This window comes from Bos indicus, chromosome 2, assembly GCF_029378745.1.
Source record: "Bos indicus isolate NIAB-ARS_2022 breed Sahiwal x Tharparkar chromosome 2, NIAB-ARS_B.indTharparkar_mat_pri_1.0, whole genome shotgun sequence".
NCBI lineage: Eukaryota > Metazoa > Chordata > Mammalia > Artiodactyla > Bovidae > Bos > Bos indicus.
Genome location: NC_091761.1, coordinates 17,688,845 through 17,713,639, shown reverse-complemented (window position 1 = coordinate 17,713,639; position 24,795 = coordinate 17,688,845). Strand labels below are relative to the sequence as shown.

Below are 24,795 nucleotides of genomic sequence, written 5' to 3'. Positions count from 1 at the left end.
ACAGAACCAAACCAACTCTTCTTTTCACAAGGTTAGGGTATAGCAACAACAAAAATCATTGCATAAAACACAATGTGGGGCATACAGGGTTTACCACAGAACACTTCACAGCTAAATACAGGTTACGCATGCACTACAGGTAACTGCTCATAGAATATGCAAGACACAGCACTTGTAGATTCGGCTGGGTAAACAGGAAAGGCTGAAGGCCTTCTGGAGGAAGGGTGACGGGCCACCAATGAAAGATAACAACTGCAGCATAAATTACACCCTTTATGGGGATAAAAACTTTTTATACTAATTTCTCCTGTGCTCCCTGTACATGATTATAATTAGATCAGTATAAGTTGACTTGTCTAACCATGGTAATGATATTTTTAAAAAAAGAACCCTTATGTTTCAGCATTTTTAAAATCTGCTTACCAACACTTTTCAGCTTCTCTTCAAGCAGTTTTAAAGTTTGCTGAATCGATGCTCCATCAGCTGGTGCTACATCTACGCACAACATCCCTAATAAGCCATCCAACTGCTGAGACAACTAAAGCAGAGGGACACCAAAGAGATAACCCTGATATAATCAGCATCTACAGTGTTTAATGATTAATGAGGTTTGTATCTAATGAAGTTACCACGATTATACTTGAAAAAACTCTGCTGTTAAAAGACAAGGACACATAATTAGAATACACGTTATCTGAAAGACAGAACACACAGATGCATGCACCAGGAAGACAGTACGTCTAGGTCGGCAGAATGCAGACAAGTGTTGAAACTTTCATTTCTATCTATGTTATAAAACATGAACATCAAAAAACTATCCAAACGAAATCTAGCAATTACATTGGGACACTCTATTTAGACAAAAGAAAAGTTTAGTTGCATGCAGAATACTGTAACATAAAATTAAAAAAAAAATCAAAAAGGTCTATCTTGTTTCCCCCACCAATAAATTTTACTGTTCCAGAAAAATAATTAAGAGACATGCAAACCTGCAAAACTGATGTGCAGATAAGTACTCAGATAATCTGAAGCAAAGAAAAGCAATCAGAGTAATCACTTACATCTTGGGCAACACCATGAAATTCAAGAGCTGCTTGTAGCAGATTCTGCCTAAATTCCAGCTGACTGGCCTGTCGATAACAAACATCACTAAGTTGTTGCTGGAGTGACTTCAGTTCCACAAGATCTTCCTCATCCCCAGCATTTAAGAGTGCTGCAATTTGCTGATTCAGTTCCACATAAACTGCAAACCATTCCTGTAATAGAGACATTGTAAATTAATGATCAAATCAGCTCCTGAAGAACACACTACATTTTACAGTATCTCCAGATATACTAAGTAACATATATGAGATTTTTTAAAATCAAAATAATTTGAGGATAAAAAGTCCCAGTGTTCAAATCCTTTCACTGAGATCCCTGGAATAACTCCTGCCAACAGCAAAATCTATTTCCTCATGGCTGGCCTCTAAACGTTCCCTTCTCTCTCCTGTTCTCTGTGGAACCCATCACCCTCAGAGAGAGCAGTGAGCCCTGCCACTCTGCTGACCGCTGCTGCTGTGTCCACAGGTGACCGACCACAAGCCCGGAGGGAGATGGCTGCCCCACTCCTATTTCCAAACCATTTCTTCCATCCTTCTCTCAAAAACCACATCTCCTGCGAAGAGCATGTTGTCGGACTCCACCCTGCCAACTTTTCCTGCCGCGTGCCCTCATCTCAGTCAGCAGACTTCTCGGCCTTCCTCTCAGCGTCAGCCTTCTTCCTGACTTTCACCATGCAGACATCCGACCAACACTGCACTCTTAGCTCCTTGACCCCCTCCCTCACTTCCACCTGTGCTGCCCCCAGCTACACCTCAGCTACCTACTCCAGCAGACACAAAATCTGTTATTAATATCCTGTACTACTGTACAGCCCACTCTCTGACCACCGGTTACTGAGTGTCCCATTCACATCCTTTAGTATGCTGGCTCCTACAGCCCCATGCGGTTCACCCATCCACTGGCCTCAGCATGTTCTCAGCTCATGAGTCTAGCACTCAAGAGCCTCCTGTCCTCACTTCTACACTGTGTCAGAGGCACAGCCTATGCTCATGCCATACTCTGTTCCTCCATCAGATTCACCTGTCAAAAATGAAGACCAGATGCTGAAAAACCTTTGGATAAAATTCAGCATCCATTCATGAGAAAAAAATTTCCAGAAACTCTACTCAACACTCTATAATGGCCTACGTGGGAAAATAAACTTAAAAAGAGTAGATATATGTATATGTATAACTGATTCAATTTGCTGTACAGCAGAAACTAACACAACATTGTAAATCAAGTACAATAAAAATATTTTAAAAGACCTACTTTTGAAACAAGCGAAAAAGAAAAAACAAAAAACCCTCAACAAATTACTAGCAAGCCTAATCCAATACTTTAAGTGGATTGTACACTGTGATCAAGTGGCATTTATCCCAGGAGTGCAAGGATTTTTCAGTATCCACAGATTAATCAGTACAATTCATCACACCAACAAATTAAAAAATAAAAACCGTATGATCATCTCAATTGATGCAGAAAATTCTTTTGACAAAATTCGATATCCATTTATGTTTAAAAAAAAAAAAAAAAAAACTTTCCAGGAAGTAGGCATAGAGGGGACAAACCTCAACATAATAAAGACCACAAAGGAAAAACCCAGAGCTAACATCATATTCAATGGTGAAAAGCTGAAAGCATTTCCTCTAAGATCAAAAGCAAGACAAGGATGCTCATTCTCACTGCTCTTATTCAACAAAGTTTTGGAAGTCCTAGCCATAGCAATCAGAGAAGAAAAAGAAATAAAAGAATCCAAATTGGAAAAGAAGTAGTAAAAGTGTCACATTTTGTAGATGACATGATACTCTACACAGAATATCCTAAAGACACCACCAGAAAACCACTAGAGCTCATCAATGAATTTGGTAAAGTTGAAAGATATGAAACTGTTAGCAGTGGTCAACTAATTTGCAAACTATTAGCCAAAAGATGTTATTTAAAAGCATGGGACTAGATGAAATTATCCAAACACAAACAGTATTGGTTCAGAAGAAAAGAGCCTTTGGAAAGCTGAACCCTGGGTCACTCCTAAATTCAGAGGGCAAGGAGAGGAAAGAGATCGAGCAGAAGAGGCCAAAAAGGAGTTGCATGTTTCAGGAAAGAAGTAAAAAAGGAGGGAGAAGTGGTCACCTTTATTAAAATTTACTGAGAGGTCCAATAAAATAAGGACTGAAATTCTGATAAGAGTGGGAAGGACATAAATCCTGATCAGAGGGAATTAAAAAAAGAATGGGAATTGGGAAGATAGAGTATAGCCAAAGGGAAGATTTTTAAAATGTTAATTTATATTAATTTATATATTATTTATTATATTACTTTATATTAAAATGCACATATCTTGAGCATATATTTTGTTTTTAATGTAAAATACAATATTTGTACATCGATGGAAATAATCCAGCTGAAAACAGAGTCTTCTCCAACACCACAGTTCAAAAGCATCAATTCTTCGGTGCTCAGCTTTCTTCACAGTCCAACTCTCACATCCATACATGACCACTGGAAAAACCATAGTCTTGACTAGATGGACCTTTGTTTGCAAAGCAATGTCTCTGCGTTTGAATATGCTATCTAGGTTGGACATAACTTTCCTTCCAAGGAGTAAGCGTCTTTTAATTTCATGGCTGCAATCACCATCTGCAGTGATCTTGGAGCCCAAAAAAATAAAGTCTGACACTGTTTCCCCATCTATTTGCCAAGAAGTGATGGGACCAGATGCCATGATCTTAGTTTTATGAATGTTAAGCTTTAAGCCATCATTTTTACTCTTTCACTTTCATCAAGAGGCTTTTTAGTTCTTCACTTTCTGCCATAAGGGTAGTGTCATCTGCATATCTGAGGTTATTGATATTTCCCCCGGCAATCTTGATTCCAGCTTGTGCTTCTTCCAGCCCAGCATTTCTCAAGACGTACTCTGTATATAAGCTAAATAAGCAGGGTGACAATATACAGCCTTGATGTGCTCCTTTTCCTATTTGGAACCAGTCTGTTGTTCCATGTCCAGTTCTAACTGTTGCTTCCTGACCTGCATACAGGTTTCTCAAGAGGCAGGTCAGGTGGTCTGGTATTCCCATCTCTTTCAGAATTTCCCACAGTTTCTTGTGATCCACACAGTCAAAGGCTTTGGCATAGTCAATAAAGCAGAAACAGATGTTTTCCTGAACTCTCTTGCTTTTTCCATGATCCAGCGGATGTTGGCAATTTGATCTCTAGTTCCTCTGTCTTTTCTAAAGCCATCTTGAACATCTGGAAGTTCATGGTTCACATATTGCTGAAGCCTGGCTTGGAGAATTTTGAGCATTACTTTACTAGCATGTGAGATGAGTGCAATTGTGTGGTAGTTTGAATGTTCTTTGGCGTTGCTCTTCTTTGGGACTGGAATGAAAACTGACCTTTTCCAGTCCTGTGGCCACTGCTGAGTTTTCCAAATTTGCTGGCATATTGAGTGCAGCACTTTCACAGCATCATCTTTCAGGATTTGAAATACCTCAACTGGAATTCCATCACCTCCACTAGCTTTGTTCATAGTGATGCTTTCTAAGGCCTACTTGACTTCACACTCCAGGATGTCTGGCTCTAGGTGAGTGATCACACCATCGTGATTATCTTGGTCCTGAAGATCTTTTTTGTATAGTTCTTCTGTGTATTCTTGCCACCTCTTCTTAATATCTTCTGCTTCTGTTAGGTCTTATCATTTCTGTCCTTTAAGGAGCCCATCTTTGCATGAAATGTTCCCTTGGTATCTCTGATGTTCTTGAAGAGATCTCTAGTCTTTCCCATTCTGTTGTTTTCCTCTATTTCTTTGCATTGATTGCTGAGGAAGACTTTCTTATCTCTCCTTGCTATTCTTTGGAACTCTGCATTCAGATGCTTATATCTTTCCTTTGCTCCTTTGCTTTTTGCTTCTCTTCTTTTCACAGCTATTTGTAAGGCCTCCCCAGCCAGCCATTTTGCTTTTTTGCATTTCTTTTCCATGGGGATGGTCTTGATCCCTGTCTCCTGTATAATGTCATGAACCTCCGTCCATAGTTCATCAGGCACTCTGTCTATCAGATCTAGTCTCTTAAATCTATTTCTCACTTCCACTGTGTAATCATAACAGATTTGATTTAGGTCATACCTGAATGGTCTAGTGGTTTTTCCCTACTTTCTTCAATTTAAGTCTGCGTTTGGCAACAAGGAGTTCATGATCTGAGCCACAGTCAGCTCCCAGTGTTGTTTTTGCTGACTGTATGGAGCGTCTCCATCTTTGGCTGCAAAGAAGATAATCAATCTGATTTCATTGTTGGCCATCTGGTGATGTCCATGTGTGGAGTCTTCTCTCGTGTTGTTGGAAGAGGGTGTTTGCTGTGACCAGTGCATTCTCTTGGCAAAACTCTATTAGCCTTTGCCCTGCTTCATTCTGTATCCCAAGACCAAATTTGCCTGTTACTCCAGGTGTTTCTTGACTTCCTATTTTTGCATTCCAGTCCTCTATAATGAAAAGGACATCCTTTTTTGGATGTTAGTTCTAAAAGGTCTTGTAGGTCTTCATAGAACCATTCAACTTCAGCTTCTCAGTGTTACTGGTTGGGGCATAGACTTGGATTACTGTGATATTTGCCTTGGAAACGAACAGAGATCATTCTGTCATTTTTGAGATTGCATCCAAGTACTGCATTTCGGATTCTTTTGTTGACCATGATGGCTACTCCATTTCTTCTAAGGGATTCCTGCCCACAGTAGTAGATATAATGGTCATCTGAGTTAAATTCACCCATTCCAGGCCATTTTAGTTCACTGATTCCTAGAATGTCGATGTTCACTCTTGCGATCTCCTCTTTGACCACTTCCAATTTGCCTTGATTCATGGACCTAACATTCCAGGTTCCTATGCAATATTGCTCTTTACAGCATCGGACCTTGCTTCTATCACCAGTCACATCCACAACTGGGTATTGCTTTTGCTTCGGCTCCATCCCTTCATTCTTTCTGGAGTTGTTTCTCCACTGATCTCCAGTAGCATACTGGGCACCTACCAACATGGGGAGTTCTTCTTTCAGTATCCTATCATTTTGCCTTTTCATAGTGTTCATGGGGTTCTCAAGGCAAGAATACTGAAGTGGTTTGCCATTCCCTTATCCAGTGGACCACATTCTGTCATATTAGTAGGATTTTACTACTAATATTAGTAGTTAATTAATATTTACTACTAATAGGATTTAACTACGTATTAGTAGGATTTTAATTTTCCATATATTAGTACTGAAAATCCTTATTGATTTGGGATTGTTTTAGCTTTATTTCTAAATTATGCTTTTATAAAGAATCTAAAATTTAGTGTTTAACAGATTGCTTTAACCCAAAATGGGATATTAAAAGTTTCTCAAACTTCTACCCATATTAAGCAATCAATATACTAGAAATCTGTCAGTTTCAGAAGACCTGAACAATTCCAATATATCCTTTAAAGTGCTGACTTTTATTTACCAAAAGAAAATTTTTAATATTAGAACATCTTAAACATCATAAGCTAATCTTTGCATCTTGCATCAACCAACTAGTTCTCAAGGTGACAATGCAGTGCCACCTATTGGTTAAAACACTGCAATTCAAGTTTTGCTTTTTATAACTAAGGATTTTTTTTTTTCTTAGTATTTTCGATCTCTGGTTGGTTGACTCCTCAGATGTATGTGGAACCTGTGAATATGGAAGGGAACCCCACTCCAGTACTCTTGCCTGGAGAATCCCATGGACGGAGGGGCCTGGTGGGCTGCAGTCCATGGGGTTGCTAGGAGTCAGACACGACTGAGTGACTTCACTTTCACTTTTCACTTTCATGCATTGGAGAAGGAATTGGCAACCCACTCCAGTGTTCTTGCCTGGAGAATCCCAGGGACGGGGGAGCCTGGTGGGCTGCCATCTATGGGGTCACGCAGAGTCGGACACGACTGAAGCGACTTTGCAGCAGCAGTACAGTATATATCTTGTCTTTGCAATGTTCCTAATTAGTACATGAAAGTGACCTAAAAATAAAATTCTATAATTGAAAAATCTAAATATTTGCAGATGAAACCACCCTTATGGCAGAAAGTGAAGAAGAATTAAAGAGCCCCTTGATGAAAGTGAAAGAGGAGAGTGAAAAAGTTGACTTAAAACTCAGAAAACTAAGATCATGGCACTGGTCCTATCACTTCATGGCAAATAGATGGGGAAACACTGGAAACAGTGGCTGACTTTATTTTGCGGGGGGGAGGTCCAAAATCACTGCAGATGGTGACTGCAGCCAGTTAAAAGACACTTATTCCTTGGAAGGAAAGTTATAACCAACCTAGACAGCATATTAAAAATCAGAGATGTTACTGTGTCAACAAAGATCCGTCTAGTCAAGGCTATGGTTTTTCCCGTGGTCATTTATGGGTGTGAGAGTTGGACTGTGAAGAACAGCTGAGCGGTGAAGAATTGATGCTTTTGAACTATGGTGTTGGAGAAGACTCTTGAGAGTCCCTTGGACTGCAAGGAGATTCAACCAGTCCATCCTAAAGGAAATCAGTCCTGAATATTCATTGGAAGGACTGATGCTGAAGCTGAAACTCTAATACTTTGGCCACCTGATGGGAAGAACTGACTCATTTGAAAAGACCCTGATGCTGGGAAAGACTGACGGCAGGAGGAGAAGGGGATGACAGAGGAACAGATAGTTGGATGGCATCACTGACTCAGTGGACATCAGTTTGGGTAAACTCTGGCAGTTGGTGATGGACTGGGAAGCCTGGCATGCTGCGGTTCCTGGGGTCGCAAACAGTCGGAGACGACTGCGCAACTGAACTGAATGGAACTATTTTATGCATTTCATAGGTTCCAACGTGATTTTTTTCCTTTTATGCTGAAGAAAAAACGTTCAATGATTTGTATTTAACTTACAGCTCCTGTTCCTGAGATAATACTTTTAAATTCAAGACTACAGATGAAGGTTCTATTTATGTACTATGACTCTTTCTTCTGTTATTGTAGTCTTAAAAATTTCACATGAATTGTGTTTCTAAACTGAAAACCAAAACCAAACATCTAATGAATATGTACAGAGTGATCAAGTGCTATCAATGTACTTGATAACCATACTGTACTTTATGACCCTAAATCAAAGTATATAGCAACTTGTCACTCAGCACCACACATGCTATGAATTATCATTGACAACAGCACTGTAACTTGCAGAGGAAAGAGCGTCTCACACTGTGCTGGCTCTCGATCTCTTCGTGCTTCTGCTGCAGGGCTTGGGAAGCTCGGATGGAGTCTCCAATTCCCCACTGGGCTCTCAGCTGCTCTGATCCAGGCCCTTCAAGCCAATTCACAACCTATGAATGGAAGTTGAGATGAAATTTTAAAATAATCAAAAACCTTTCAAGCTTTCATTCTAATTGGTTTACCCCTCCCAAAGTTCCTCAAGTATTTTTAATTTAAATTCTATTTTATTGAACATTGCATTTTATTGTATATAGTAAATGTTTCTTTTGGAACTATACAGCTATAATGTGACAACTTTCCCAAACTTAAATTTGATAAAATGTACACCAGAGCATCTTAGGCTTTCAGCTACCTGATTATCTGCCAGTTAAAAAAATCTGGGATGCTCCCATAAGATAGGATTAAAAACTAACTTATGATGATAAGAAAATCAGAGAACTACAGGATTTAAAATTGGAAGGGGCATCAAAAACGACATTTGTGAAATTTTTTATCTAATAAGAAAAGTGACTTTCAGAAAGATTAAGTGACTTGTTCAAGGTAATAGAACTCATTATTTAATAACTAAGAGTCACATGTCTTGACTCATCATCTAGAGTTCTTTCCAAAGCATTGAAAAAAACAGAATGAATTAACTGATAAAAAGATAAAATATTTTTCTCACTTTGAAAATTAAAAACAGAATTATACTACTGCAATGCACTCTAGGTGTCTGAAAGACCATCTAAAGTCCCGTTGGCACCAAGTCTACTCAGAAAGATATAGGGAGGGGACTAGTTTGCCAAAAGAGCAGCACTGGGTGTTTCTCTTTTGCTAGGTCCCTGAAGCAGTCCATCAGTTCAGGAGATGAGATCCATATGGGATAGATATGGGAGACACTCTATTAAAACCTCACACCACACAAGTGTCATGCCCATTGTAAAAGTCACTGAGATCAAAGATGTGCAAAGTTATGCCTTCCATCAAGTTATTAACAGATCTTCCAATCCAGATCCAGAATAATTTTTATTACAAACAATATTGCTGACATAATAACACAGCTGACATTGTAATTTTCATCAAGTTTTCAAGAGAATAGTGCTAGACAGTTAAGATCAAAATCTCATGCAGAAGAAGATCAAATTCACATGCAGAAGAAAAATGGGTTTTGCTTACTCTACCCACAAACACATATACTCTAAAACCAGATAGACACAGTGAAGTAATTCTAACAGAAAAAAATATTACCCAGCTCTACCAAGCTAAATTATTATTTAGAAAGCTAAATTCAAAACAGAAATTCAACAACAGATATATGGTTATGTCCTAAATCTTAACTCAGCATAGCTCCCCAGAAATGAATGAGTCAAACATGCTTAAGAGACTAAGCAGACATGCACACACAAACGCATGCACACACACACAGCAAAGTAATACTAGAGACTCAGTGAGACAGGCTTATCTAATCACAGACCTATAGTGCATTCCATAGCTGCTACCAGGCTAATATGTATTTATTTTAAAATCTAAGAATTTATGTAGTTTTAATAATTATATAAAAGCACTGCATCATACTTGCCCCCTGAGAAACCTGTATGCAGGTCAAGAAGCAACAGTCAGACCAGACATGGAACAACGGACTGGTTCAAAATTGGGAAAGGAGTACGTCAGGTCTGTATATTGTCATCTTACTTATTTAACTTATATGCAGAGTACATCATGTGAAATGCCAGGCTAGATGAAGCTCAAGTTGAAATCAAGACTGCTGGGAGAAATACCAATAACCTCAGATATGCAGATGACACCATCCTTGCGGCAGAACATGAAGAGGAACTAAAGAGACTCTTGATGAAGGTGAAAGAGGAGAGTGAAAAAGCTGGCTTAAAACTCAACATTCACAAAACAAAGATCATGGCATCTTGTACCATCACTTCATGGTAAACAGATGGAGAAAAATGGATAATAGTGACAGATTTTATTTTCTTGGGACTCCAAAATCACTGAGGATGGTGACTGAAGCCATGAAATTAAAAGACACTTGCTCCTTGCAAGAAAAGCTGTGACAATTCTAGACAGGGTATTAAAAGGCAGAGACATCACTTTGCCCAATAGATCCATATAGTTAGAGCTATGCCTTTTCCAGTAGTCAGGTACATATGTGAGAGTTGGATGATAAAGAAGGCTGAGTGCTGAAGAAGTGATGCTTTTGAACTGTGGTCCTAGAGAAGACTCCTGAGAGTCCCCTGGACAGCATGGAGATCAAACCAGTCCATCCTAAAGGAAATCAGTCCTGAATATTCATTGGAAGGACTGATACTGAAGCTCCAATACTCTGGCCACCTGATGTGAAGAGGTGATTCATTGGAAAAGACCCTGATACTGGGAAAGACTAAAGGCAGGAGAAGAAGGTGAGATGGTTGGATGGCATTACCGACTCAATGGACATGAGTTTGAACAAACTCCAGGATCTAGTGAAAGACAGGGAAGCCTGGCGTGCTACAGTCCATGGGATTGCAAAGAGTCAGACACGACTGAGCGACTGAACAATAACAACAACCCCCACCTGAGGAATAATCATGTGTATTTCCTTTCATTAACTTTTCACATGCATTTCATTTTCATGTGCTACTCCAGATTTAAGTGCTGTAGTTGATTCTCATAGAATACAAGTAATCTCTCTCTTGGGCTCTTCACTTTCATGTGGCTATAGTTGTTATAATTTTCAGTGGCTCTAAACCTCTTTCTTAAGACGGCCAACCTCCTTGTCTGCCTCACCCTCTTGGTCTCTCATTTGTCCAACCAAACCATCCAATCAACCAACACTACTAAGAGCTAAGCAGGTAATGTCCTACATCAAATAACTATTACACCTGTTTTCACAGTCCAGTTCTCCACTGTTGAGCATCTAAGTAATTTAAACATGAGTGTTATACAGCAGTTATGCAACAGAAGTTTTCTCCAATCCTCTATTGTTTCCTTAGAAAATGTTTTCATTGACATCCTGGGTCCAATGATCTTGTAATATTAATGGCTAATATAAATACATTATAAAATTACTCTCTAAAACACTTCTGTATGAAACATTCATGTCATGAAAGCTTTAACTGAAAATAAACATTCACAACATATATATATACTATTGCTTTAATTTGTTTATAATTTTTATTTTCTGAGATTCTTAGTGCAATTTATTGAGAAACACCTACACAGGAGCTCTGGGAGAAATAGTATCTGACAACCAAAATATTTTTTGCCATTTCCAAAAATCTCTTGTAATGGGGTTCTTGCCCTCAGTTACTTCAACCTTAATGGAAGAGATGAGATGGGTAAATAGTCAAGCAAAACAATGCAGCAATGATTACATTTAATTTGAAATCATTTATGTTTATCACACAACTGGGTTAGAGATGGTAACTAAGAAAAAAACTAGTTAGAGCATAAGAATGTTGGTAAATTCCTAGGTGTATGATACTAAGTTGACTAAAATTAGGGGAAAGTTAAGTAGATGTGATTTATTTTTTGATTTTATATTTTTCTAACATAGATTGGTTTGAAAAAAAAAAAAAAGAGTAAGACTTACTGTTTGTTAATAACCAGAGGGGAAAAGCAGAACAACATACTAAATAAAAATCTTTTCATGTGGACTGAATACTCATCTTTGTTGGAATCTCTCTCCCAGTGTGGCTCTGTGTAGCATTCAGGATGCAATGTGGCTGGCTGGCATGGCCTACGATGGCATACGATGTCATGGACAATGGGCCCTTGCCTATGCGTCACCATCTCCTCCTTCACCCGAGCCCAGCCTGTGCGTCCAGTGCTCCTCAAGGGTGCTGCTCTCTCACTGGTCTTGCTTTAATATGGGCTGTCCTGCTGCCTGAAATCTTTGAGCCCCTTCTCTTCCTGACTTCTTTCTCATCTTTCAAGATTCATCTCATTCTGATGATTTTAGTCTTACGTTTTCTACTGAACTGTTTATTTTTCTTTTGATCTATTTTTAAAAATGAGTTGTTTTTCATTTCCAAGGGCCTGGATGCTTCTGATTTGTCTGAACTTACACTGTTGATTTCTGGATGTCAAACAAATCCAAATAAAAACACTATTCTTGTGATTACTCTTGTTATTTCTTTTTAATTTTGAAACTTCCTACATAATAAAAATACTTTAAAAAGCATTATTATAAATTACACATTTTAAAGTTATAATGTGGAGCAATATTCTCAAGCCAAAATCCCTCAGAGTCATTTTTTGCTCCTTTTTTTCCTCTTATATCCTGTGTATCTGATACCCTTAGAATCCTGTTGTTTTGACTTTCAAAATAAAACTGCATCTAAGTCTGTTTCAGGCCTTACCGAGATCCCTGTGGCAGCCTCCCAACCAGGCTTTCTGTTTCTGGTTTTGCACTCTACGTAGCTGACTATCGCTTTTAAAATACTTCCATCAAGTTCAAAAGAAAAATCTCTTTAGGTGTGTTTCTAAATATTAGAATAAATAAATTGTGAATGTTTGCTTACTAATAATATGCCATTCTTTCAGGGTTTATCTTTTGGTGCCTGTCCCCTTTTTTGTCCTAGTATCTTAAATATTAATATATTCGTAGCTTCCACCTTTTCTACAAGGTTTTAGTACTAGAGAGCAAAAACTCAAAAACAAAAAAAGTTTAAGTATTATTTTTGACTCACTGGAATAATCTTGCGGCCATGATTTCTTTGTTAAATTCATGCTTTCAGAGTCCTAAATTCATCTACAAACCCCTAGCAGCAGAAGCTCTTTATAATACAATGTTCCTCAACATCTCCACTTTCTCTGCTTTACTCTTTTGTATGAGCTGGTTTTGAAGGGGCAGGGTACTAGGCTCCTGTTTGTGTCCACCAGCCTGTGCAAAGTATCCCTCTTTCATGAGAGACAGATAAGCAGTTCAGTCTGGAGAAAGCACTGAACATGACTCTGAAATCTGAATTCTGGCTCTGCCCCAGGAAGTGAAAGACTCTGGTCCATCACATCTAAGACGTGTCAATGCTACCTACTGTACAGGACTGTTGTCACGATTACAGTCATTATACATAAGATACTTGAGCACAGAGGATGGTATGAACAGTGTTAGTCTCTTTGCTTTTCTCACTTGTTCTGAAGGAAAAAGTTCCTTCTGTTAATCATTCTTTATAAACTTTGTCTCACATCTACATTTTTACAATAAAATCCATGTATTTCTTAAGCAAATTCCTGAACTGTTTTATTCTATGCTTTTAAAAAATGGAAAGAAGAAGAGAAAGTTTTGGGCTTCCTTGGTGGTGCAGTGGTTAAAAAGCTGCCTTGCAATGCAAGGGACACCAGTGCGATCCCTGGTCCAGGAAGAAGCCTGAGCACAACTACTAACTCCACACTCTAGAGCCAGTGAACCTCGACTACTGAGCTCGTGTGCTGCGACTGCTGAGGCATATGCACCCAGACCTTGTCTGCAACAAGAGGAGCCACTGCAATGAGCAGCGCGCACACGACAAGGAGTAGCTGTCGCTCCCTGCAGCTAGAGGAAGACCGAGTGCGGCAATGAAGACTCCATAACATCCTCCCCCTAAATAAATAAATCTAAAAAAAAAAAAGAGAGAGAGTAAGTTTTAAGTAAGAGCATTTAAGTAAGTTTTAAGTAAGTGCATGTAAACACTTTGAAACAGGTTTCCATTTGCTTGGGGGGACTCATCTGCTTCTCATTTATTATGATGTATTATGAATATAAAAGCTATATAATAGCATTTAAGTATTTTAAACAAGTGGTAAATTATTTCACTGAAAATATCTAAATTCTAAAAAATAAGGATGGAATGAAAATAACTCAAAAATTTTAACTGATGTTAAAATGTACATTATTTTTAAAAACCTAAGACAATATTAAACATTTAAACTTAAAAGACTCTAGAAAACATGTAAACTCTAGAAACAAAAGAAGCAGGTTAATATAAATCATGATAACTTGGGAAAAACAACTCATCAGCAGAGAACTTTCAAAGGGCCATAAATTTAAAAATAAACTTTAAGTAGAGCAAAGACATCTCTTTGGCATGCACACACACAAACTCAGTTACACAGTCACATGTATATATAGTTTTAATGTATGCGCAAAGTAATTTCCCTTAGAATGCACCATCAGTAACAGGCACACCATAAATGTATGACTATTTCTAATAAAAATGATGCAAACTTAGGTTGATGCCCCGGTAAACAAGTGTATTTAAATCCATTAATGATGGCGGTTTGCCAAAATGGGTTTGTAAAACTTCATTTCAATCAGGACCTATTGCTCAGTTGATATGAATATTAAAGCAAGCACAGTTTCATGTACAATCCTTATCAATGTAACCTCTCAAATGGTTACCTTTATACGCAAAGTATAACCTTGGAGATGTGCTCTTAAAATCCACCATGATAAGTGTCTGAAGAGGCCAAAAATGCATGTGACTATTTAACATTTATTCCCAGCCAGGCTGACTTCCAAAAACCACATGAGAGAATTTCTAGATGTATGTGAGGTTAAAACAGGCAGAAGAGCATATCAAGCAAATGTGAAGCATCTGGCCAGAAGAAAGAATACAGAGAACTGGGATCACAGCCTCCAGTGGCATACTTATGCAACTGAGAGTGTAGCCTATTTGCATCTATGGTCCCTTTCTACAAAGGAAGAAAATCACACGGATGATTCTAGAAACATTTGCAATGCTAGTCAAAATTACTGCCGTAATCAATAGTCAGAATAACGATAGCTTATTTCAGTGATATGGTATCACCTCCTATCCAGAAGCATGTGAAATCTCATTTTAAAATGTAGTGGCAGCAACACAGAATACTTCTGCATTCCATATGAAGTCTAATGCTACCAATCTGAACTGTGGAGAATAAGTGACGGATAACTGCAATGGCTACTACTTATCATACAGTTCATCTACTATAGCTATTGGTTTCTTCTTCATTATGGTCTGTTTTCAGTGATAAGTCACTAAAAAAAGAAATCTGGAAAATGTCAACTGTCATTAATTCTACATAAGCAGAGGTAGTCACCTTTATGATTATTTTTACATAAACAAGAAATTTCATTTCCCCCAAATTTGCAAGGTTGAAGATGGTAGTTTATACTGCGTGTGCTGACATGATATGTTACTAAATAGCTAAACTTAAGTAATCATTTTGGCAAGAAAAATAGATCTTTCCCTAAAATGTTACCTGTGAAAAACAAAATGTAGAAAACATCACATGATGAATATTAATTTTCTAATTTACCTGTAATGCTCATAAAAAAAACGGAATTGAAATGAGGTTGTTTTTAACAACAATCTCATTGCCATCATCACCATCATTTTAAGAATCCTCATCCCTTTTCTCTAGTTTCTTTACTCTTTATCCATTTGAGCTGGTCCATCATTTCAAAAATGCACTAACACCTTTGCCCCTGATCCCACAGAGCAAAGCACAATGCTGGAGGAATCCCATCATCCACATTCTCTGGTGCCTGCATGTTAACAGCCAGCCACGTATTCACAGGAACAGGCCAGAAAGTTTCCACCATAAAGTTAAGGCCAACACTACCTAAAAACACATCTATACTTCCATGGTAATTTCACTCTTACAATCTCCACCAAAAAAAAAAAAAAAAATTCTCAATCATTTCCACTCCATTTAAACCTCTAATCATCTTTAACCACTGTCCTTTCCAACCCTGCCCTGCCTCCAAACCTCTACCACAAAGCAGATCACATTTGTCTCTTACCTTAAAAAACACACTTCATCACTCAGGAACTCAGTCATCTTCTTAATGCCTGACATACACAGAGGCAACTCTGAATTCATCCCACCCACTTCCCTCCTGTTACAATGGAGTTCTCTCTCTTCCATTCTAAAGCTAATCCCTTCAGTTCTGCTTTGGAGTCCATTCACTTCCACCTTGTCACAAATTTGATAGTATTAATTATTCTTTCTCTCTTTCATATTCAACTCCTCCCTCCAAACAGAAACTCTCCTCCTCCAAACTAAGCCTCTTAGTTTTCTGTATTACAAAAACAGACAAACGAACTGCACTTGATTCCCGCTGGAGGCTGAACTGTGCCCTCAAGCACCCCCCCCCCCCCCCAATACGGTGACGTCCTAACCCCAGTACTTCAGGATGTAACGAGTATTTATTTGAAGACAGGGTTCTTTAAAGAGGCAGTTAAATTAAAATAAGGTTATTAAAGTGGGCCCTAATCTGACTGGTGTTCTTAAAAGGCAACAAAGTTCAAACAGAGGCAGGTATAGAAGGAAGATGATGAGAGGAAACGGAGAAGGCTACAGCATGCCAAGGAGAGGGGCCTGGCACAGATCATTCCCTCACGGTCCTCAGGTAGAATCAACACTACTAACTCCCTGATCTTGGGCTGTTAGCCTCTAGAACAAAGAGAAAACAAATTTCTCAAGTCCGCTAGTCTGTAGTATTTCAATACAGCACACCTAGCTAATTAACACACTCCCGCTTCTAGTCATTGCTCTATTTCTCATCTTTCCTCCAGAGAAAACATTCTCCATGAGTTCTCTACACTCGGCATCTACCACATTCCACTCTCATACCTGAGTTCACTCCAATGTGCTCCTGGCCCTACCACTGCCAGCGCTGCCATCACCAACAACCTGGATCTTACGGATTCTTAGTGGATGCGTTAAGTCTTCCTCTTATTCCGGCCTTTCAGCAGCATTTGAGAGGGTTCCCAACTCCTTCCCTGACATATTTTCTTCTTTGGGCTTTCACGATACACAGCTCTTTATAATTTTCTTCTTCATCTGTGACCAATCCTTCACTGCCTTCTCTTCAGGAATATGCTCCTCTATCTTGTCATTAAATGCTGGAGTTTCTCAAAGCTCAGTTAAAAAGCCCTCCTCTCATCTACTCAGCTCTTTTCCGGGACAACTCTCACCCCATGAATGTTTTAATTACTATTCATACACAGATGACACACAAGCCCAGATTTCTCATTTCTGGACCTGTTTGGGACTACCTTTATATATCTTTTCTTAGATGTCTCAAAGTCCCCTGAAATGTCTGCTAAGTCACTTCAGTCGTGTCCGACTCTGTGCGACCCCATAGACGGCAGCCCATTAGGCTCCCCCATCCCTGGCGTTGTCCAGGCAAGAACACTAAACATGTCTAAAATCAAACTCATGATTTTCCACACCTTTTCCCTCTGCACATAAACCCAAGCCCTGTCCAATGTTCCCTAACTAGAAGACACCACCATCCATTAAGTCCTGCAAGTCAGAAATGCTTCATCTCTGATACTGTCTTCTTTCTCAACCTTCCTCCCTTCACTGTCCTTGGGACTTGGCATGGTTGCAGTTTTACAATTATTTCTGTAATTATGTAACCATGTACCAAAAAGTGGGACCCTGTCTGTTTTTACTCACCATTACATTCCACCGGGCACAATGTCACACTACTGTATAATAGGTACTCATTTTCTTTTAATGGATGAGAAAATGCTGTTATTAATAAAAACTCATCATGTGCCAAGCACTAAACACTTATTAAATCTTCTTAATCTCTGTTAACAGCCCTATTAAGTAGGTATTATTATTACTGTTGCTGTTCTCCTCAGTTTACTGAGGAGGAAGCTAGGGCGCTGAGAGTATACATCCTTCCCAAGATCAAACAACTTGGATGTGGTAGAAGAAGGCAGACCCAGGTGACCAGGGCACTTTATACCGCTATGCTATTTCATCTTTATGGTTTTCAAAGCTACTCTCAAGCTACTTCGCTAAACTTTATCTGAGTTTAATAAAAGGTATCTTTAATTTATGAATATATCACATAGAAAAAGTTATATATAATTAACACACACTTCCCTGGTGGCTCAGAGGTTAAAGCGTCTGCCTGGAAAGCAGGAGACCTGGTTTCGATCCCTGGGTCGGGAAGATCCCCTGGAGAAGGAAAAGGCAACCCACTCCAGTACTCTTGCCTGGAGAATCCCATGGAGGGAGGAGCCTGGTAGACTACAGTCCATGGGGTCACAAAGAGTCAGACATGACTGAGCAACTTCACTTTCTTTCAGAAATCTTCAGTTTGTATGTCATTATCATGAGATAAAGCCAAAATCATTTTGCCTGGAATTCAAGATCGTCCATGATCCAATTCTGTCCTTCCTTTCGAGCCTTCTTCCCCGTGATTCCCTAATGCTCTAGTCAGGAGTCAGCAAACTAGTGCCTGCAGGACAATTCTAGCCTGACACTTCTTTTTACTTTTTAATAATCTAATCTTACTTTTAATTTATTTTTTATTTTGGCCACATCCATGATATGTAGGATCTTAGTTCCTTGCATTTTGGCCACACCCATGACATGCAGGATCTTAGTTCCTTGACCAGGGATCAAACCGGTGCCCTGGGCACTAGAAGCACAGAGTCTTAACCACTGGACTGTCAAGCAAGTCCCCACCTGTTCTTATAAATAAAGTTTTACTAGAGCACAGCCAAACACATTTGTTTACATAATGAATATGCATTACAACAGCAGTTAAACAGCCACAGCTGCAAGAAAACTGTATGAACCAAACAGCCTAAACATTTACTATTTGGCCCTTCACAGAACAAGTTTTCCAACAGCTGAACGAGAATTCTAGACTAGAATCTAGTTCACTGAGAATAAATGAAATAGCTACCACTAGCTGAGTGCTGGGTTCTTTCAACAAAACTTTCAAAAGAGGTCCTGTTATCCCCGTTTTATATGTGAAAGAAAGAAGGAAGAGAAAGAGAGAGAGGAAGGGGAAAAAGAAAGAAGGAAGTGAAACAGGTTCAGGTCGTAAAAAGGTGACCAGGCTCTCACAGCAAATACATGGAGGAAAAGGGATTCAACTCATGCTCACGGACCATGCTTCATGATTACGGGCCGAACAGGTCCTGGGACCTACGGCTGGCTTTTTCTTCAGCAGATCCTGGGATTTAATGCTGTTATTATTTACTAATGCGATCCTTTCTCCTCCACAGGATGCCAATGCTCCTTCAAAACTTAAAGTAGAGGTTACCCATTCTTGGGGATAAACTCACGCACTGCCTTTTTCCACTAAGTCTTACCAGATCTCCTACTACCAGAGGAATGATCCACCCTATGAATGCACTGCAGTCATTTCCTCAGGACACCTAACTCTCTCGCCCCTCTTAAACTTAGTATAGCAAAACCCAAATTTATATCCTTCAGAAAAAACACAAGGTGTTTTATATAATAAATACTTAACAAATACTTATCTAATGAATGAATCCATATTAAAAACACTGGGACACTTCTAATCTGGATTGTCAAAGTGGAAAATTTAAGATTTACTTCTTAATAATTCAGCAAATGAAAATCCAAAATGTAGCCTAAATACAGAAATATCTTCCTAAGTACTGATTTTTAGTGTTTTTAGCCTACTTATAAAAATCAATTTGAAAAAGAAATAAAACTTTCTAAGTATTAAATATAGTTCATGCTATCAGTACCATACAGTAACGAAATAATATTACAGTTAATATATCACACATCACCATTTCAGTAGGACAGAAAACCTCTTCATAATGCCCAAATTAACAACAAAAAAAATGTTATTAGAAATTTAAAGTAAATTCACGGCGAACAATAAAATGTTATTTATTACAAGACTACAAAGACCACAACAGATGTTCTGAATACCTAGTTATTTTTGAAGCTCATTCTGATACAGTAACCTGAGTGCTCAACATCATCACTGTAGAAATAATATGATTTAAATGTCAATACTAATTGACCAAGGGTCAATACTGAAATCAAATTGATTATATGCTTTTCAGCCAAAGATGGACAAGTTCTATACAGTCAGCAAAATCAAGACCAGGAGCTGACGGTGGCACAGATCATGAACTCATTGCCAAATTCAGACTTAAATTGAAGAAAGTAGGGAAAACCACTAGACCATTCAGGTATGACCTAAATCAAATCCCTTATGATTATACAGTGGAAGTGGGAAATAGATTCAAGGGATTAGATCTGACAGAGTGCCAGATGAACTATGGAAAGAGGTTCATGACACTGTAGAGGAGGCAGGGATCAAGACCATCCCCATGGAAAAGAAATGCAAAAAAGCAAAATGGCTGTCTGAAGAGGCCTTACAAATAGCTGTGAAGAGAAGAGAAGTGAAAGGCAAAGGAGAAAAGGAAAGATATAAGCATCTGAATGCAGAGTTCCAAAGAATAGCAAGGAGAGATAAGAAAGCCTTCCTCAGCAGTCAATGCAAAAAATAGAGGAAAACAATAGAATGGGAAAGTCTAGAGATCTCTTCAAGAAAATTAGATACAAAGGGAACATTTCATGCAAAGATGGGCTCAATAAAGGACAGAAATGGTATGGACCTAACAGAAGCAGAAGATATTCAGAAGAGGTGGCAAGAATACACAGAACTATACAAAAAAGATCTTCATGACCAAGATAATCACAACGGTGTGATCACCAACCCAGAGCCAGACATCCTGGAATGTGAAGTCAAGTGGGCCTTAGGAAGCATCACTATGAACAAAGGTAGCAGAGGTGATGGAGTTCCAGTTGAGCTAATTCAAATTCTAAAAGATGATGCTGTGAAAGTGCTGCATCCAATATGCCAGCAAATTTGGAGAACTCAGCAATGGCCACAGGACTGGAAAAGGTCAGTTTTCATTCCAATCCCAAAGAAAGGCAATGCCAAAGAATGCTCAAACTACGCACAATTGCACTTATCTCACACACTAGTAAAATAATGCTCAAAATTCTCCAAGCCAGTCTTCAATAGTATAGAACCATGAACTTCCAGATGTTCAAGCTGGATTTGGAAAAGGAAGAGGAACCAGAGATCAAATTGCCAACATTGTTGGATCATCAAAAAAGCAAGAGAATTCTAGAAAAACATCTACTTCTGCTTTATTGACTATGCCAAAGCCTTTGACTGTGTGGATCACAAAACACTATGGAAAATTCTTAAAGAGATGGAAATACCACACCATCTGAAATGCCTCTTGAGAAATGTGTATGCAGGTCAGGAAGGAACAGTTAGAACTGGACATGGAACAACAGACTAGTTTCAAATAGGGAAAGGAGCGTGTCAAGGCTGTATATTGTCACCCTGCTTATTTAATTTCTATGCAGAGTACATCATGAGAAATGCTGGGCTGGAAGAAGCACAAGCTAGAATCAAGATTGCTGGGAGAAATATCAATAACCTCAGATAGGCAGAGGACCTCACCCTTATGGCAGAAAGTGAAGAAGAACTAAAGAGCCTCTTGATGAAAGTGAAAGAGGAGAGTGAAAAAGTTGCTTTAAGCTCAACATTCAGAAAACTAAGATCATGGCATCTGGTCCCATCACTTCATGGGAAACAGATGGGGAAACCGTGGAAACGGTGACAGCCTTATTTTTTTTGGACTTTATTTTTTTAGTTTTTGGACTCCCAAATCACTGCAGATGGTGACTGAAGCTATGAAATTAAAAGACGCTTGCTCCTTGGAAGAAAAGCTATGACCAATCTAGACAGCATATTAAAGAGCAGAGACATTACTTTGCCAACAAAGGTGTATCTAGTCAAAGCTGTGGTTTTTCCAGTAGTCATGTATGGATGTGAGAGTTGGACTGTAAAGAAAGTTGAGTGCCGAAGAACTGATGCTTTTGAACTGTGGTGTTGGAGAAGACTCTTGAGAGTCCCTTGGACTGCAAGGAGATCCAACCAGTCCATTCTAAAGGAGATCAGCCCTGGGATTTCTTTGGAAGGAATGATGCTGAAGCTGAAACTCCAGTACTTTAGCCACCTCATGTGAAGAGTTGACTCACTGGAAAAGACCTTGATGCTGGGAGGGATTGGGGGCAGGAGGAGAAGGGGACGACAGAGGATGAGATGGCTGGACGGCATCACTGACTCGATGGACGTGAGTCTGAGTGAACTCCGGGAGTTGGTGATGGACAGGGAGGCCTGGCATGCTGCAATTCATGGGGTCACAGAGTCGGACATGACTGAGCGACTGAACTGAACTGAATTGTAAAAACAGTTTGAATGTCTGGTTTGACATATAAAGCTCTCTATATAGTGTAAATAAGGCTTAGTATAAAATCAGGTACAGAGTAGGAATTACAAAAGAAAACAATTTAGATTTTTAAAAAAATTTAATATATTCAAAACAGACACCTACCTGCATCACCTTCTGCTGAATCTCTTCTAACTGTGTACGCTTACTTCGTTGCCTACAAACTTCCTGGTAGCGGGTATATTGCTCTCGCAGTGAATCTAATAATTTCATAACCTGTGGCTGTGCAAGCAGTTCATCATCCATAGGAGACCATGAGACCCCTCCATCTGAGCCATTAAATCGACGCTGCTGTAATTCGGATAACAATTCATGCCCTTTACAAATGAAAGATACTTACAATTAATATCCATAAAGAAATACAAATCTTATTTCTCAATCTTCTCAATTTTAGTCGCTTGTTTTTAGAATATACCTGCCTATGTTTACCTAACAGGTCTTAAGTACTAAAAAGCAATTTTTCAATTTATATAGAAATAAACAGGAAAACTGCATGTATATATACACATATGGATATACACAATTTAGTTTATCTATACACTATGTTCTGTATCATAACTGTATCATATACAGACAGTCCTTGACTTAGTGATGGTCTGACTTACAATTTTCTGACTTTACAATGTTGCATTCAGTTGAACCCATATTTCAAATTTTGAATTTTTTCTTTTTCTGGGCTAGCAACACACAGTATGATACTTCTGTGATGCTGGGCAGTGGCAGTGAGCCACAGCTTGCAGTCAGCTACACCATCACGAGGGTAAACACCCGATACACTGACAACCATTCTGTACTCGCACAACTCTTCTGTTTCTCACTTTCAGTACATTGTCCAATAAATTACATAAGATATTAAGCACTGTATTTTTTTTTTCAATGCCATTCTCCCAAATCTTCCCATCCTCTCCCTCTCCCACAGAGTCCATAAGACTGTTCTATACATCAGTGTCTCTTTTGCTGTCTCGTACACAGGGTTATTGTTACCATCTTTCTAAATTCCATATATATGCGTTAATATACTGTATTGGTGTTTTTCTTTGCCTTACTTCACTCTGTATAATAGGCTCCAGTTTCATCCACCTCATTAGAACTGATTCAAATGTGTTCTTTTTAATGGCTGAGTAATACTCCATTGTGTATATGTACCACTGCTTTGTTATCCATTCATCTGCTGATGGACATCTAGGTTGCTTCCATGTCCTGGCTATTACAAACAGTGCTGCGATGAACATTGGGGTACACGTGTCTCTTTCCCTTCTGGTTTCCTCAGTGTGTATGCCCAGCAGTGGGATTGCTGGGTCATAAGGCAGTTCTATTTCCAGTTTTTTAAGGAATCTCCACACTGTTCTCCATAGTGGCTGTACTAGTTTGCATTCCCACCAACAGTGTAAGAGGGTTCCCTTTTCTCCACACCCTCCCCAGCATTTATTATTTGTAGACTTTTGGATTGCAGCCATTCTGACTGGTGTGAAATGGTACCTAAACATATGTACTTTTATTTTTTGGTGGTGAAATGGACTGATGATTTTCCTTTCTTCGCTGGACTGTTGTGCCAACTGCCAGGCTGCCTCCTGCCTTGATGGCCCTGAAGTGGCTGCCTTCTTTCCATCAACTCCCTAACTGCTTCCAGTGAAGCTTAATTGTCCCTCTTCCCCCCTCCAGACTCCTCCAATCACTCCCGAGAAGCCTGACTCAGTTAAACACTGTATTATAAAATGGGCTTTGCTTTAGATGATTCCGTCCAACTGTAGGGTAATGTAAGTGTTCTGAACATGTTTAAGGTAGGCCAGACTAAGCTATGACGCTTGGTACTTTAGGTGTATTAAATGCATTTCGACATGATATTTTCAACTTATGATGGGTTTATCAGGATGCAACCATGCTGCAACTCGGGGAAGACCAGTATCATAAATACATACATACCATATACGTCATACTATATAGTAAATATATAGTATACATATAGCATATATATTTTCTAGATCTAACAATCTTTCTATCACATTCTTGTTGTTATTCTTGTTGGATTCACTGCTCAGGATACTGTGCCATCCAACATTCTTTCCCTTCAGAGCACAATTACAATCTTGGACTTCGTGTCTGATGGTACCAATTAGCATGTTTGTCTGATGGTACTAAACAATACTAAGTAATATGTTGTAGGATTTCAGTATTAATTCATACCCTTAATCATAGCACCTTAGAGAAATGTTGGTGTGTAACAAATGAATGATTAAAGGGACTAAGTCTTCACTACTGGTACAAAATAATATTCAAATAATCTCTACATAAATCTCTACAACATATTAACTGTGAATCATGAGGGGCTATACTAGTGTAAAAATTAAATTCAAAGTTCTTTGATTATAGCAACCTCATGAAGAAAAACAACTCATGCAAAAGAAATTAAAATTATACAATGTGCAACATCTAAAGCCAT

The 24,795-nt window shown here is 38.8% G+C and overlaps 1 protein-coding gene across 4 annotated transcripts in view; it reads right to left on the bottom strand.

The window, feature by feature from the left end:
- SESTD1 (SEC14 and spectrin domain containing 1) overlaps window positions 1-24,795 on the bottom strand; it is a 152,511-nt gene that overhangs the window by 21,104 nt on the left and 106,612 nt on the right. For all 4 annotated transcript variants that reach the window (XM_070802913.1, XM_019969984.2, XM_019969991.2 and 1 more), the window contains 4 exons: window positions 22,461-22,672; window positions 8,301-8,423; window positions 1,062-1,256; window positions 424-538 (listed from right to left, as the gene is read on the bottom strand). In XM_070802913.1, coding sequence (XP_070659014.1) covers window positions 424-538; window positions 1,062-1,256; window positions 8,301-8,423; window positions 22,461-22,672 — 645 coding nt within the window. The remainder of the gene's footprint in view (window positions 1-423; window positions 539-1,061; window positions 1,257-8,300; window positions 8,424-22,460; window positions 22,673-24,795) is intronic.